Source organism: Capra hircus, chromosome 5, assembly GCF_001704415.2.
Source record: "Capra hircus breed San Clemente chromosome 5, ASM170441v1, whole genome shotgun sequence".
In the NCBI taxonomy this organism is placed as follows: domain Eukaryota; kingdom Metazoa; phylum Chordata; class Mammalia; order Artiodactyla; family Bovidae; genus Capra; species Capra hircus.
The window spans coordinates 43,597,021-43,613,720 of NC_030812.1; the positions used below are offsets into that span (position 1 = coordinate 43,597,021).

The 16,700-nt window shown below is 39.3% G+C and overlaps 1 protein-coding gene and 1 non-coding gene across 2 annotated transcripts; one reads left to right on the top strand and one right to left on the bottom strand.

Moving 5' to 3' along the window:
* LOC102171304 lies at positions 10–10,395 on the top strand. The gene is made up of 3 exons (XR_001918059.1): positions 10–137; positions 3,544–3,613; positions 8,413–10,395. It is a non-coding gene; the product is annotated as an uncharacterized LOC102171304 (transcript).
* On the bottom strand, positions 9,887–16,267 carry LOC102171764 (lysozyme C, milk isozyme). Its single transcript, XM_005680191.3, has 4 exons — positions 16,059–16,267; positions 14,149–14,313; positions 12,031–12,109; positions 9,887–10,762 (listed from the first exon to the last, which is right to left on the bottom strand). The coding sequence occupies exons 1-4, from the start codon at positions 16,252–16,254 to the stop codon at positions 10,696–10,698; spliced, it is 507 nt and encodes a 168-aa protein (XP_005680248.3). The 5' UTR covers positions 16,255–16,267; the 3' UTR covers positions 9,887–10,695.

Consider the following 16,700-nt stretch of genomic DNA (forward strand, 5'->3'; position numbering starts at 1 on the left):
ACGCGCAGGGCCGCTGCGGTGGGTGTCGGTGGACCAATCTCGGTTGCCAGGGTCAGAGGAAGCCGGGAATTTCCGGTTAGCATGTCGACGGCCCAGACCACCTGGCTTCGCAGTGACAGAAAAACTGGCTGTTCGAGGTGATACATTGCCATCGCTAAAGCGTTACAATTCTGAAATTATGTTCATGATATCTCGGCTACTCACCGCTTTTCTTTGCGTTCAACTAGCCGTCTCAGGGGACCACAGAGGATGAGACGGTTGGATGGCGTCCCGACTTAATGGATATGAGTCTGAGTAAACTCCAGGAGTTGGTGATAGACAGAGAGGCCTGGCGTGCTGCAGTCCGTGGGATCGCAAAGAGTCGAACACGACTGAGCGACTGAACTGAGCAGTCTCAGACTTACATGGTTGCATCGATTATTTATTTATTATTCTATTTTTATTATTTATTTAAATTTATCATTTATTATTATTTATTATAATTTATTTACTGCCTTTTTCATCTCTTTCCTTCCTTTTTCTGCTCAGTTTCGATTCTAAGATCCCTAACGTGACAACGGACCTCCCCTCCTTTGTCCCTTCTGTGGTACTAACTACTTTGCAAGTTTTGTTGTTTATCGTTCAGTCTCTCAGTCGTGTCTGACGCTATGCCACCGCATGGGCTGGCATACACCAGGTTTCCCTGTCCTTCACTATCGCCTGGAGTTTGCTCAAACTTCTGTCCATTGAGTCGATGATGCCATCCAACCATCTCGTCCTCTGTTGCCCTCTTTTCCTCCTACCCTCAATCTTTCCCAGCATCAGGGTCTTTTCGAGTGAGTCAGTTCTTTGCATCATGTGGCCAAAGTATTTGGCTTCAGCTTCCGCATCAGTCCTTCCAATGAATATTCAGGGTTGATTTCCTTTAGGATTGACTGGTTTGATTTCCCTGCTGTTGAAGGGACTCTCAAGAGTCTTCTCCAGCACTACAGTTCAAAAGCATCAGTTCTTCGGTGCTTAGATTTCTCTATGGTTCAACTCTCGCATCTGTACGTGACTACTGGAAAAACGATAGCTTTGACTAGGCATGCCTTTGTCAGCAAAGTTTTGTCTCTGCTTTTTAATATGCTGTCTAGCTTTGTCTTAGCTTTTCTTCCAAGGAGCAAGCATCTTTAATTCATGGCTGCAGTCACCATCCACAATGATTTTGGAGTCCAAGAAAACAAAGTCTGTTTGTTTCCATTTTTTCCCCATCTATTTGCCATGAAGTGATAGATCAGATGCCATGTTCTTAGTTTTTTGAATGTTGAGTTTTAAGCCTTCTCTTTCACCTTCATCAAGAAACTGTTTAGTTCCTCTTCACTTTCTGCCTTAAGGGTGGTATCATCTGCATATCTGAGGTTATTGATATATCTCCAGTCTTGATTTCAGCTTGAGTTTCATCCAATCCGGCATTTCATATGATGTATTCTGCCTATAAGTTAAATAAGCAGGGTGACAATATACAGCCTTGATGTACTCCTTTCCCAATTTTGAACTAGTCCATTGTTCCATGTCCAGTTATATCTGTTGCTTCTTGACCTGAGAAATACCCTACAGAAAATAGGCAGTTTAGCTAAACACATGCCTGGTACCAAGACTTCATCTGTCATTTAACTCTAAAATACTGGCAACCAGGCCTTTTTTTTTCGAGTAGAGAATAGGGAGAGGCTGCCTTGGGGGATGTGACCAGTCTAAGAGGAGAGATCTAAGGAGCCTCAGTGAAACTGGCTCAACCCACCAGGTCATCCTTCAGTGAAGTACACATGGTCAAATCCACACAGGCCCTCAGAACCTCAAATGACTTTTAAAGTTTCCCAATCCTAAATTTAAGTAGATAACCAAGGATTGCCAAATAACAGAGAAACACCTCTAGTATGAAAGATATAATCCAAAGTAAACAAGCGAAATGGCAGATTAGAGGAAACAGAGAAGTCAACTAAAATAAAAATCAATCAAACTGTTATTATTAATATGCTGTGTGCTGTGCTTAGTCATTCAGTCATATCCAAATCTGTGACCCCCATGCTCTGAGGCCCACTAGGCTCCTCTGTCCATGAGGATTCTCCAGGCAACAATACTGGAGTGGGTTGCCATGCCGTCCTCCAGGGAATCTTCCTAACCCAGGAATTGAACCCAGGTCTTCCACATTTCAGGCAGATTCTTTACCATCCAGGCCACCAGGGAAGCCCAAGAATACTGGAGTGGGTGGCCTATCCCTTCTCCAGGGGATTGTCCTGATGCAGGAATTGAACCAGGATCTCCTGCACTGCAGGTGGATTCTTTACCAGCTGAGCTCCCAGGGAAGCCCTTATTGTACTATATCCAAAATATAGTAAATACTACATATTATTATATAGTACATATTATTTACTACATATTATATATAGTAAATATATTAATACCATATATAGAATAAGAAATAGCAAGCATGACACAAAACAAGGAGAAAAGAGTATTGAAAAATGAAAAGTTGTTGGAAGTTAAAACTATAACAGAAATGAAAAAAAAAAAAAAAAAACTCAGAGCAAGGTTAGACTAATGAAATTCTTGCTGCCTCTGAAGACCTAGAGGAGATTTAAATGGAAGACATAGAGCAGTGGGGATTGCGAGGTACAAACTAGCATGTATAAAATAAACTGAGACTTCCTTGACTGTCCAGTAGCTAGGACTCATCACTTCTACTACAGGGTGCATGTGTTTGATCCCTGCTTTGGGAACTAAGATCTCACAAGCCATGCAGCACAGTCCAAAATAAATAAGTTACAAGGATATATTGTACCATACAGGGAATATAGCCAATATTTTATAATAACTAAATGAAATATAACCTATAAAAATGTGAATCACTATGTCGTACACCTCAAACTTAGTAATATTGTACATGAACCATACCTCAATAAAGAAAAAAGAGCCCTAAAGTTTGGGAATTGAACTAATGATAGATACAAATAAAGGTAAGCCAATATAACAATTATGCAGTTACTGGCTCTAGGGAAAATAAAATCTTGCATAAGAGAAGAAAGTAATTGTATTTGCTGCTGCTACTGCTAAGTCACTTCAGTCGTGTCCGACTCTGTGTGACCCCATGGACGGCAGCCCACCAGGCTCCCCCATCCCTGGGATTCTTCCTGCAAGAACACTGGAGTGGGTTGCCATTTCCTTCTCCAATGCATGAAAGTGAAAAGTGAAAGTGAAGTCGCTCAATCATGTCTGACTCTAAGCGACCCCATGGACTGCAGCCCACCAGGCTCCTCCATCCGTGGGATTTTCCAGGCAAGAGTACTGGAGTGGGGTGCCATTGCTATGTAAATACTGAGTATTGATCTTAAAAAGAGTATGGAATTACATTGGAAGGATGGGTTTTAGGGAAAGGTGCCATGTGTGATGAGATACAGAAGGAGGAAATAGAATTTAATCCTTAACTTCCACTGTAGGAACCAACATCAGGAACAATACAAGTCTGACACTTTAAACCATGGGAGAAAATATAATTTTTTTTCTTTTTTCGGTCATATCTCACAGCTTCTGAGATCTCAGTTCCCAGACCAAGGATTGAATCCAGGCAATGGCACTGAGAGTACTGACCTAACAGGTAGGCCACCAGGGAACTTCCTATGATTCGTTTTTAAATTTAATTAAATTTATTTATTGGCTGCGCTGGGTCTTTGAGCTGCACAGGGGCTTTCTCTGGTTGCAGCAAGCAGGGACTACACTCTAGTTGTGCTCAGGCTTCTCATTTCAGTGGCTTCTCTTGTTGGAGAACATGGGCTCTAGGGCACATGGGCTTCAGTGCTTACTGCTGCGGTATTCAGTAGTTGTGGTGCCTGCTGCCTAGAATTCTAACATTAAGCTAAAAAAGTAGAAAACAGCTGCATGTGAAGAGGGAAAAATGAGTTACATAAAAATCTTGTAGAAGTATCTGACTATAAACATTGAGAATTTATAACCTCATAAAAATTTAAAATGATTTAAAATTAATTTGTATAATAAACATGTATTTAAATGAAAAATATTTTATCTATGAATGATATTAGTCACTCATGACTATAACTGTTCATAATTCCCTTTGTGTCTGCTAAGTCGCTTCAGTCATGTCTGACTCTGTGACACTATGGACTGTAGCCTGCCAGGCTTCTCTATCCATGAGGTTCTCTGGGCAAGAATACTGGAGTGGGTTGCCATGTGCTCCTCCAGGGGATCTTCCCAATACTGGAATTGAACCCACATCTCTTACATCTCCTGCACTGGCAGACAGTTTCTTAAGCAGTAGCGCCACCTGGGATGCCCCTTAGCAACTTAAAAAAAAATATTTTTTAAGTAAGTCTGCTAAATACAAATGGAAGAAATGTACTCAGGGCTCAGTTATAATTAGTGCCACATGAAAGCCCAGTTTTAATCTGGAATATCACTCTCTGTTTCAAATAATATCCCGACGTGAAGGTAAGCAACATTGGAATTGAACTTCTTTTAAAAATGATGAAAGTTTCATATTGATTTTTACTTTGTCCTCTGAATAAGGGTGAAAATTTGGTTTTGGAACTTGATCGTATTAAAATAACAGGTATAAGTGAGACATGACATTTATCAAGAACACAGCAAAATCTCCAACAAGAATTGCTTTCTCTCTTAGGCCAACTTTTGCTAATCTGCTGGGGTCCAGCCCTGGTGGATCCAGGGTGATTCGAAGGTGGGGACGGAGTCGGCGTCCTTGGAAATAACTTATTTAATTACAGATAGAGAGGGATTAGAAAATTAGCAGAGAAAAAGAGGCTGAATAACTTGGTTTACATGGAATACCAATCACCACCTACGTAGGCCGCAGGCGTCTTCCCGTTCTCCCGAAGGAGAGGAGGCACTGAGGCACCCCCTGGTCCGATCTTAGAAGCCCAGGCAAAATTAGCGGGCCTGGTGGGTACCCATGCACCAGATGGGAATCCAGCCAGAAAAACGGGGAGCAAGAAAGAATGACATGGGGGAATCAGTCTTTCCGGAAACTGATCCGATTTCTTTATTTTTGGGTTTGCTTATATACCTTTTGTTACACATAGGGATGAATACAGAGTCACACGGGGGTCAGCAGTCCTGACCTTTATCAAAATCAGGTGCTTTACATAAAAAAAAGATCTTAGGGGTTTTACATCATCTTCTGGCCATGAGGCCTGCTGACATTTTATGACCGTTTCTTTCTGATAACCAAAAACTTATTCTTTCCAAGGGTGTTTTTTCTTAAACCAGGCACCACCCTCCAAATAAAGTTGCATTCCTATAGGGTGAGGGTGTAGTGAGTTACAATCAAGAAAGGAATTTATTTAACCCACGGTTAACATGATTAATCTTAAAGGTTAATACTTATTTCTCCTATATGCTTAAAGGTTAATACTTATCTCTCCTATATGCTAGTTATACTCATTATAAGGGCAGGGAATATGGAGATTTAGCAGCAAACTTCAGCCCAACAAATGAAAATCCTTTCACCAATGTTCCCCTTAAGATCTGTTTAGTCTTAAGATAGTGATAAAGTTACATTTTTACATAGCAATGACACAGTGATTTATAACAAAGTAGACGGGGGAGCCTGATGGGCTGCCGTCTATGGGGTCACACAGAGTCGGACACGACTGAAGCGACTTAGCAGCAGCAGCACAGTGATCTATTATAAAAGAGAAAATTCATTAACTCAAAAAGTCTAGTATTGTTAACCTTAAAAACTACTATATTTCCTTTTCTATATTCCAAATACATTGATTAATATATTCCCAGGTGCCTAAGGATATGGAGGCCTCGAGGCAATCATTGACTCAACAATGAGAAAAGCCCTATGCTAATTAAGACTCTCAAAATACTCCAAAACTCTCTGTGCTGTTTATGGTTGAGAGGTAGTAAACAATCATGTGCATAGTGGCAGGAGTATGGATAATCCTGTCACACAAGCTAGTTTGCCAGCAGAGAGGTTTGACCTGAGACACCCTTATCCCACCCAGGGCAGGGAATTAGCAGCAATTATTGGCACAACAAATGAAAAACCCTTCACCAATATAATTCCTAAACAACCCATTATACTAATAATTTCTAACTTCCCAAAAGAATTTGCCTTTAGTAAGTCTAAAGCATCTCGTGCCTCTCAGGTTGGGAGGCTGTAAACAATCACATGTGGCCAGATGAACCTATACAGGTGGGCTAGATAACCTTCAGAGGAGTTCGTAAGTTTAAACACTCTTGTCACGCCCAGGAATTTTTATTGACTTGGAGCTGCATGTTTACTCCTTCTCCGAGAGAACCGGTGGGGAACAGCCCCCCATAAAGTCAGAGGTGTAGGCGAGAGCATGAAACAGTAAAGTAGATAGACTCTGGTTTTGGGGGTAGATGCTCGGGAACGGGGTTTCCTGAGACTTGATCATGCCTTTGCGTATGCCAAGCCTCCTTCCTCATGACCTTTGCCATGGGCAGAGTTCCTCACGCTGGCACTAATCTCTGGTTGTTTCTTCAGTCAGCCATTGTTATGGTTCAGTCCTGGTGCTTCTCAGATATATCCTATCTCTGCATCTGAGCTATTACTCTTCAAGCCTCTCTCCCCTACCTTGACTCATTCTTTGTACACCTCTGAATGTCCTGTTATGAATAAACCCACATTCTTTCCTGTTGATTCATATCAAAATGCTCCCAGAATCTTGAAACCGGAGGATACACCTGAGTTGGGCCCCTCTGCTGTCCTCCAGGGGACTGGTCACATAGATTTGAGACCTGGCCCTTAAAGCCACAGAAGCTGCTATACTAGAAGTGAGATTGGAGAGTAAAAAACTCTCAGAATGCCCAGCATGGGGGAATATACTAAATCCTCAGGGAGATTCATTCAAGCAGCTGGTTTTTATTGACCATGTATCACGTTACAGGCACTGTTCTAGGTACTGGGAATGTGGGCATAAACAAGAGGAAAAACTTTCTGCCCTCCTTGCTGTAAAAACCGTGTCCCAGCATGGTATGTCAGAGATGAAACGCAGTAAAGATGTCCTGATGTGGAAGAAGGGGTGACTGCTTGAGGGGTATCAAAGCCTGAGTGGAGACCATCTATTCCATTGTGTGGCAGTGTTGGGAGATTGGTTACATATAGGCAAACTGATTAAATATGTGCATGTGCTCAGGATACATTTTAAGAATATTAAGGAAAATGGGTACCTGCTTTCTGACTGTATAACAAGGAAGTTATCAACATAAGAAAAAAACCTACAATTAGCCTTGTGGCATGGGATTAGAATTGGAGGTATTCTATGAACTCAATTTGAGTAGATAAACGTTAGGTAAATGCATACATCCTCTAGGCTCTGTCCTTTGATGGGACATGGGAACAGTGCTACTCTACTGCCCAGAATTGTTTTTTTAAATACTATTATCCACTGTGAGGGCTAAGAGCTTTTGGAGAAATAGCTGATTCTAGGCTGAAGCAGAAAAAGAACAAGGTGAGCATTAGGACAGCTTGTGCCAAAAAACAAAAAAGTACCCAAAGAATGATGAGGTCATGTCAAGATGACGCAGAAGCTAGCTTGCAGAGTCTCTCTGAAAAGAGAAAAACCCGGGACATTGAGAACATAAAAATAAATGATAGCAATGGATTATGACTCATTATAATTGGAATAAAGTAGGAAGCCAGGGGTCCATACTGATATAATAAGTACATGCAAAAATTGATATTTTGATGAGGAGGAAAATTTCTCAAAGTATCTTGTCCTCTCCCAAATACCTCACAGTGAAGGTGACTTACAGACATCACCTTAATCAAACAATCAATGTGAACATTATCTGAAACAGAACATTTCAAAACTGCATGTCACCTGAAAGGATGCAATGAGAAGAGGACAATATCACATCTGTGGCATCCCTGCCAGAGATGCATAACCTAATCTACTCCAGGGAATATCAGAAAAACCTTAGGCTATTGTACATCATAACTGGTTGAGGTCTTCAAATGGGTTAAAGTTGTAAAAGTCATGGAAACATGAAGAAGTTACTTAGATTGAAGGAAACTGAAAAACATAACAACCAAATATAACGTGATTCTGAATTAGACCTTTTAATTAGAATTTGTGGGATACTTAATGAAATTGCATAGATCTGATGACTAGGTGTTCCTAGTTTTGTCAGTGTTTACCTCCTGATATGGATGATGTTTTGAGGTTCTGCAGAAATTACACACTGAAGGATTTGGAGCCATGGGCACCATGTTGACAGTGTATTCTCAAACTGTTCAGAAAACATAAAAGGCTGTACTGTACTTACAAATTTGGGGAAAGATTGAGATTGTTTCAGTCTCTTTAAAAAGTGGGAAAAACTCTATTCTTTTGAAAGTTATACTTCATCTAAAAGAAGAAGTAAAACATGTCTATCAAATGGTTACAGGTTTGATTCCTGGGACACTCCAACACTTAAAACTCAATCAGCAGAGAAACAGTCAGCCAAGAAGGGCTGAGAAGGAGCCATCAATGAGACAATATAAAGGAGGAGAGCTGAGGAAGAAAAAGTTTTCAGAAGTAGCAAGTGGTTCACTCTGTCAAATGCTGCTGAGAGATCAAGTAGGATGAACAGAAACCAGGTGATCACTGGAACTGGCCCCAGTGCATCCTGGGAGGAGTCATGTTGGAGCCGTTTTCAGCTGAGTGAGGACCGCAGTCAGATTAAGAAGAGGTGAAAACACAAAGGGAGGTGAGAGCATGGAGTGGGTGAATATAGATATTGCACCCCAGAAGTGTTACTGGAAAAGGGAGCAGAGAATGATGTTGCAGTTGGAGGGTTATGTAGAGCCCATGGAGAGTTCTGTGTAACAAGCCAGGTTACCAGGGCAGCATGGTGATGGACTGCATGTGGAAACACTGCCACTGGCTGGAGCAGAGGCCCTTCATTCTAGCCATAAAGGGGAAGGAAGGGAAGGTGGGCCCAGGGAAAGATGTGAATTCTGTTATGATGGCCAGCAGAGGAAAATTTTGTATGAGTTGCTTCTGTTCTGTCTTTGTAATATGAGACCAGGTCATCTACTGAGAGCACATGTCAAATACCAGTGGTTGGACTTGTTTACTGGGGGTTTGAAAAGATTGGAGAAGTAATTAGTGACAGTCATTTTGGAGAGTGGGGACACCAATACAGAAGGATTGAAGAGAAGTGACTAAGATGATTAGGCTGACTTGAGGGCCCATTTGAGATTGATGTTTATGAAAGTAAAGTGAGGGGAATTCTTTGGTGGTTCCATGGTTAGGACTCCATGCTTTCACTGTTTAGAGTAAGAATTCAAGCCCTCTTGGGAGTTGGAGAAGACTCTTGAGAGTCCCTCGGACTGCAAAGAGATCCAACCAGTCCATCCTAAAGGAGATCAGTCCCGGGTGTTCATTGGAAGGACTGATGCTAAAGCTGAAACTCCAATACTTTGGCCACCTCATATGAAAAGTTGACTCATTGGAAAAGACTCTGATGCTGGGAGGGATTGGGGGCAGGAGGAGAAGGGGATGACAGAGGATGAGATGGCTGGATGGCATCACCAACTTGATGGACATGAGTTTGAGTAAACTCCAGGAGTTGATGTTGGCCAGGGAGGCCTGGCGTGCTGCGATCCATGGGGTCGCAAAGAGTCGGACACGACTGAGCGACTGAACTGAACTGAAGTGGGAAACTAAGGTCCCAGAAGCTGTGAGGCACAGCCAAAACAGATTAAAAATTTAAAACATTGAGAATCAGCATGCTTATGGATTTCTCTAGCAGTATCCACCTGTTTCAGTACAGGTGAGGATGTAGGAAATAATAAGTGTCAGATCATTATTTCCTAAATATACACACATGTATTTCTTCAGAGACATTAAATGGGTCCAAACAAAGGAAGACAAGGTATGAATTGCAAAGCTTTTAATGAAAATGTTTGTTTTTCTTTTACAACATGCATAAATTCACATAGGTTTGATAGCAGTTAATTCAATGCTTACAGACTTATCTGCCTCTGAATTTAGTCATAATGGATTAATTTAAGCTAATAAAACTAAGGAAAATCAACAGCTCATCTAATTCTTCTTTATATTCCTTCAGGATCAGCAAGATGCATAAATGAGTTCTTTATAAAGGCTAAAATAGGTTGATGTATAAATTGTAAGCTTATTTTAAAAATTCTGTGTACATGCAACATTTCTATGAAAACATTTAAACCAAATGTCACACTTGTGAAAACAAAATTCTTGATTTGGGCTGTTTCCATTTTTAGCCATTTGACGTTCTGCTCTTTTTGACTGAATAGATGAGAGTTCACATGCCTACACAGGTGGGACTTTGCCTAAGATCAATTTGCTTAAAGATATTCTTTTGTTATATTTTTGTTGAATATTAGGGAGTACTTATATCATTCAAGATTAAGTCTGGGTTATCCCTTTGAAGAACTAAATGTACTAGAGATACATTTGATAATGAAGATTTTAGACAAATATTCACCAGCATTAGTTCTGTTAGCAAGCTGAAAAATGTTGTAGGCCTAATATCAAACAATAAACACGTGAGGTAAACATCAAGCCTCTGAGAAGAAAGACCACATGCTCCTGCTTCTGTAAAAACATTATTTGTTTGAAAGAATGATAGTATAACCTTTTACTCAACGATTACTTCCTTAATATGAAAAAGAGACAAAATGAGCTGAAGACGAACACTCCACAGTTACACTCTGCAACCCTTAACATAACTCCTGAGATCTTTGTTTTGACACTTGTTTCTCCATGCCACCCTATAGAAAAAGATGAAACAAATGATGATAAGATTGAAACATATCTTCATTGCGTTATACATACTTCAAATCCTTTGCGAGAACAAAATAGTTAATCAGTACATGAAATACAAGCTACAGACAGATCCAAATGTTGCTATTTATTAACTGGAGATATGTATACCAGGGACGTCACATCTCCACAAGCCTACACTATAGCACAGAATGCTGAACACAAATGTTGAGTCTTGTGAAGTCCCCAACAGCACTGCAAAGTGCATTCCACATTTACTTAAATCCAAAAATAGTTTCAAGATATTGTGTAGAAAATTTCAAAACCTCTAGAAATTCCCTAAAATAAACTGAGTAGTAAAAGAGCAAAAGATTCTGAATCAAGTAAAATAGATTGTTTCTATGTAATACACTGTTTAGCATAAATCTAAAGCTGCAATTTTCAATTCTCAGTAGCATACTGTATAGTCTTTGGAATATTCTTTTACTTCTCTCACATCAGCAGGATAAATCAGCTCTCCTCTTTAATGCTTAACACATACCGTGCTCTTAACAGAAACTAAAGACTAATAAGATTAGTCTTATCCTAAAGACTAATCTACACCTGTTGTAGGTCCATTATACTTCAAACACAAACATACAAACAACCTCATAGGAAAGTGGTCAGATTTGTGGTTACCTGGTGTGGGGCTTGGAGGTGAGGTGAGGGGGTAAGGAACTGGACAAAGGCAGTAGAAGGTACTATAGACTTGTAATAATAACAGTAGGGATGCAATGTATCACAGGCCTATGCTGGTGGCTCAGTGGTAAAAAATCTGCCTGCAATGCAGGAGATGCAGGTTCGATCCCTGGGTGGGGAAGACCCGCTGGAGGAGTAAATGACAACCCGCTCCAGTATTCTTGCCTGGGAAATCCCATGAAGAGAGGAGCCTGGCAGGCTACAGTCCATGGAGTCATTAAAGAGTTGGATCCAACTTAGCAACTAAACAACAACAGTACAAGATACAACATGATAAATATAATTAACATTGCTATATGTTATACATATACAAAGGATGCTGAGATTAAATTTTAAGACTTTCATTACACACAAAATTGTTTTTCTTCTCTTTCTCTGATTTTGTATCTATATGAGATAAAGGATGCTTACTAAACTTATTGTGATAATCATTTCATGATGACTATAAATCACATCATTATGCTGTGCACCCTAAACTTTTACCATGCTCTGTGTCAATTACATCTCAATAAAACTGGAAGGTGGGGGGGAAACATACCATGCTTTAATGCCTTGTGGATCACTGACAACCCTCTTTGCACATGCTACAGCTTGAGTGATGTCATCTTTCAGCAAAGCTGAAAAAGAAGTGGTGAGAAATGAAAACAATCTTCATAGAAATTTCATTTTAAGTTTAGGTTCAGTCAACTTTATTCTCTTAGACTGAGGAAAGAACAAGTAATATTATTTTTTAAGAGTCCTTATATCTGTGTGAATTTTCGAGGAAAACTTTCTTCATTCCATCCCATTTGGTATGAAGTAAAGCATTCTGTTTCTCATTTACCAAAGTCAGTGGATGTTCAGGAACTATTAACTAATGTGATACAAGGGACTCTTTTTACTAGGCAGTGTAAAAACAAAACAAGCAGAAACAGTCGAGCAGTTTTTTACTCAGCAACTCTCCTAATGGAAATTTATCCTAAAGAAATCATGGTATGTACCCAAAGATGTATATACAAAATGTTTGATAGCAGTTAATATAAAAGGAGAAAATGGAAACAGCCTAAGTGCTTAACAGTGAGAGATAGACTGAGGGTCTCCCTGATGGTCCAGTGGTTAAGAGTGTACTTTCCCGTGCAGGGGATGCTGGTTCAATCTCTGGGGGAAGGAAGATGTCAAATGCTGCAGGGCAGCTAAGCCTGCACATCCCAACTAGAGAGAAGCCTGCATGGCACAATGAAGATCCTGCCTGTGGCAACTAAGACTTCACATGGCCAAAAATAAACAAACAAATGTTAAAAAAGAAGTGGATTGATAAAGTATAGAATATCTACACAGTATAACTCTATTCATCTTAAAAAATAATAAAGATTAGTATTTGTTAACAAAAATAATTTTGTATTATAATAAAGAGCAAATTGTATAGCAGTAAATTCAGTAACAATTTCTTTTATGTTGAAATACATTGCTTTTATGTTCTCATGTGGATAAAAATGTGCATCAGTTCAGTTCAGTCGCTCAGTCATGTCTGACTCTGCGACCCCAAAAATGTGCATAATAGAGCCTTAATTCATTCACATGACTGATGTAGATTCTGAAAGATGTGGATACTAAAAGTTGCCAGTGGTCATGTACCTCTCAGTATTAAAAATTTCTATTCAATGACCATAGGTTATTCTATAATGTAAAAATTATTTTTTTATTTTTAAAGTATTATTTAAAAATATTTTTTAAAATAAATTAACCAGATACAAAATAATATTCTAAAGACTATTTATTAGGATTTTGAATATTTAAAAATATAACTATCAGTTTTGCAATATTTTTTCAATATTTTATGTACTAAAGATTCATTTGTTATCTCTACTTTAAAAGGAACTCATAGATTATTTATTTCATCCCAATTAAATCTGTAAATTAGCTTGTTAGAATGATTATGCTTTTAAAGGCACTGTATTTTTTGGAGATGCAAACCAAAGAATTTAGAAATGAAATGTCATAATGTTTCTAAATCAGTTTAAAATCACTCAGCAAAAAAAACCCCATATACATAAAAGAAGTAAATATGACAAAATGTAAATAACTGTAAAAGTACATGATGAGCATATTGATGTTTATTATGCTAATGTTTCTAATTTTCCATATATTAAAACATTTCGTAATAAAAAAGCAAAGTTACATTTTAAAAAAACCACACATATTCCTCTTCTTTGGTTAACCACTAATCCTTTCGTTTTCCAATAAAGGAGTGCAGATTAAAAAAAATGAAAAACCCCTATAACCAAATTACCCCTAAATCTTTACAAACAAGGAAAGTAGGAGGAATGGCATTGTTCTCTACAAAGCATTAACATGTCCGGTTATGATGAAGTGATAGGTCACTCCAGATACTCTTGTATGTTAGCAAACAGCAAACTTTTATGATACCAGCTCTTTAATTTCTTACTTGAGGAATTATGAGGAGCAAAATAAGGAGTTTTAGGAAGTTAATATGGAGTTTTTCAAGGTCCCTGATGAGCCCTTCAAGACCTTTTTATTTCTATTGACTCTTGACCTAAAGGATCATTCCAGTTTTCCCATAAGATGTTTACAGAAAAACCTGAACGAACTTTTTGGATAACCCAACAGGTATAACCAGAGGGGTCTTGTGCCATCACTCCACATTATCTTGTCTTACCGCTGCAGGGTATACGACAGGCGTTAACTGCTCTTGGGGTTTTGCCATCATTGCACCACCACCGGCTATTGATTTGAAATATCCCATAATCAGTGCTTTTGTCTCCACGATTGTAGTTTGTAGCACGTGTGTTGTAATTGCTTTCCCATCTGGCCAAACACATCCCTGAAAAAAAATTAGTAATAAACAGCAATACGACATAACTTATACTTCACAGCATAATTAGTTCTTTTTAATTCTGCTTTACTAACAACTTGTTTTATAAGTATAAAGATGTATCTTACTTGTAAAATATTTTAACACTTTTGTGTTAAAGGGCCCTTAAGAGAATTCTTTTGTTAGCAAAACATTTGTTAATACTAATGAAACAAGTAACATATTTTTAAAAATATTAAAATAGATGTTTCATCTATTGCTATTACCCTTCCCCTGCTCCCATTGCTCATGTAAGATTCAGCCTAGAATAGAAAAGTCAACAGAGTTGAGTGGATTCAGTCATTAGCGGCATATGTGTGAAGTAAGTCGCTTCAGTCATGTCCGACTCTATGCAACCCCATGGACTGTAGTCTGCCAGGCTCTTCTGTCCATGGGATATTCCCACAAGAATACTGGAGTGGGTGGCCATGCCCTCCTCCAGGGGATCTTCTCAACCCAGGTCTTAAATCCATGTCTCTTATGTCTCCTGCATCAGCAGTTGGATTCTTTACCACTGAGCCACCTGGGAAGTCCAATTAGTAGTATGCTGCTGCTTCTGCTGCTGCTGCTGCCAAGTCGCTTCAGTCATGTCTGACTCTGTGCGACCCCATAGACGGCAGCCCACCAGGCTCCCCTGTCCTTGGGATTCTCCAGGCAAGAACACTGGAGTGGGTCGCCATTTCCTTCTCCAGTGCATGAAAGTGAAAAGTGGGTGAAGTCACTCAGTCATGTCTGACTCCTAGTGACCCCATGAACTGCAGCCTACCGGGCTCCTCCATCCAAAGGATTTTCCAGGCAAGAGTACTGGAGTGGTGTGCCATTGCCTTCTCCAAATTAGTGGTATATGCATACGCTAATGGAAAAATACTTTTATCTGGAAAAATAAGGAGTTTTTGAGAGGAAAAAAAAAATTTCTTACGATACCTAAAGTTGAGTTTGGATATCAAATTAGAGTCCTGAAAAGAGTCATAGAATAGGAAAGACTATGTTATCCATCCATCCATCTAGCCGGTTACTCATTCATTCAAAAATAGTTATGGAGGGGAAATGTCTGAATTCAGTCTGAAAAATACAGTGATGACATTGACAAATATGGACTAAAATACACAGTCACTTTTCCTTAGGACACATCTTGAATTTTGTGGAAGAAAATGAAAAATAATCAACTGGAGTCAGAATAATAAAATGTGTTTCAGGCTGCATTTCAGGGATTCTTATATAGATATTGATGGGAAATAGGTTCCTTCTGTCCTTGTTTTAAGAGTTCAATGAAATCTATAAAAACTTTGCCCAGTGTCATGGTAGGGGGACTAAAAATGAGAAAATACTGCCTTACTCAGGCTTGCAGAACTCAAGTTCCAAACTGTAAATGGCTAGAGTTAAACACCAAGGGCTTGACAAACATATCCCAGGTGCTGAAATATATTTTATAGTCAGCCTCCATATGCCAGCTGGCAAATTCAGTGGCTCTAGAGGAGAGCAGTGGGACTTGGCATGCTTCTAACTGTATAGAATTTAACCCTCCCATGCTTCAATCCTTTACCCAGTACATCTGATTCTAAAGGAACCATTGATGTTTTAACCGTTGTAAATGTACAGACCCATCAAGAAATAAGAAAAGTCCATTCACACAATATCCCTTATTATTCATCCTCTTTTAGTATCTGTTCCACACCTGGCTCACTATTTGGAAGAAGGAAGAATAGTTAACTTACAGTTTGCCAGGCTGACTCCCCGATAGCCATCCAATCCGAGTCTCTTCAGAGTTCTGGCAAGCTCACACCTCTCAAATTTCTTGCCCTGGACAACAACAGAAAGGAGGAGAAGCCCCAGAATAAGGAGAGCCTTCATGTTGACTGACAAGCCAGAAGTCCAGGCTGACCAGGGTGAGCTGGACTTGGTATTTAACATCTTTTCACTTCCCTCTTCTCTGACCAGTTTTGGGGCTACACCCTTGGTGACATGTGTAAAGCAGGGCCTGTGTTTTGGTCCACTGACTTAAAAAATTTTCTTCCTCATGTTTAAAGGAATATGCTGATGTCATAAGTATTAACCTGCAAAAAAATAATAAAATGAGATTGCCTAATGACCTTGCTCAGGAAGAACTGGGATTAGCACTATAGCCCAAAGAGGAACTTCCTCCTATTTAAATATAAATTTGAGCAACTATAAAGAAGCCTGTGTTTTGGTCCACTGACTTTAAAAACTTTCTTACTTATGTTTAAAGGAATATGCTGATATCATAAGTATCAACCTGAAAAAAGAATAATAAAATGAGATTGCTTAACGACCTTGCTCAGGAAGAACTGGGATTAGCACTATAGCCCAAAGAGGAACTTCCTCCTATTTAAATATAA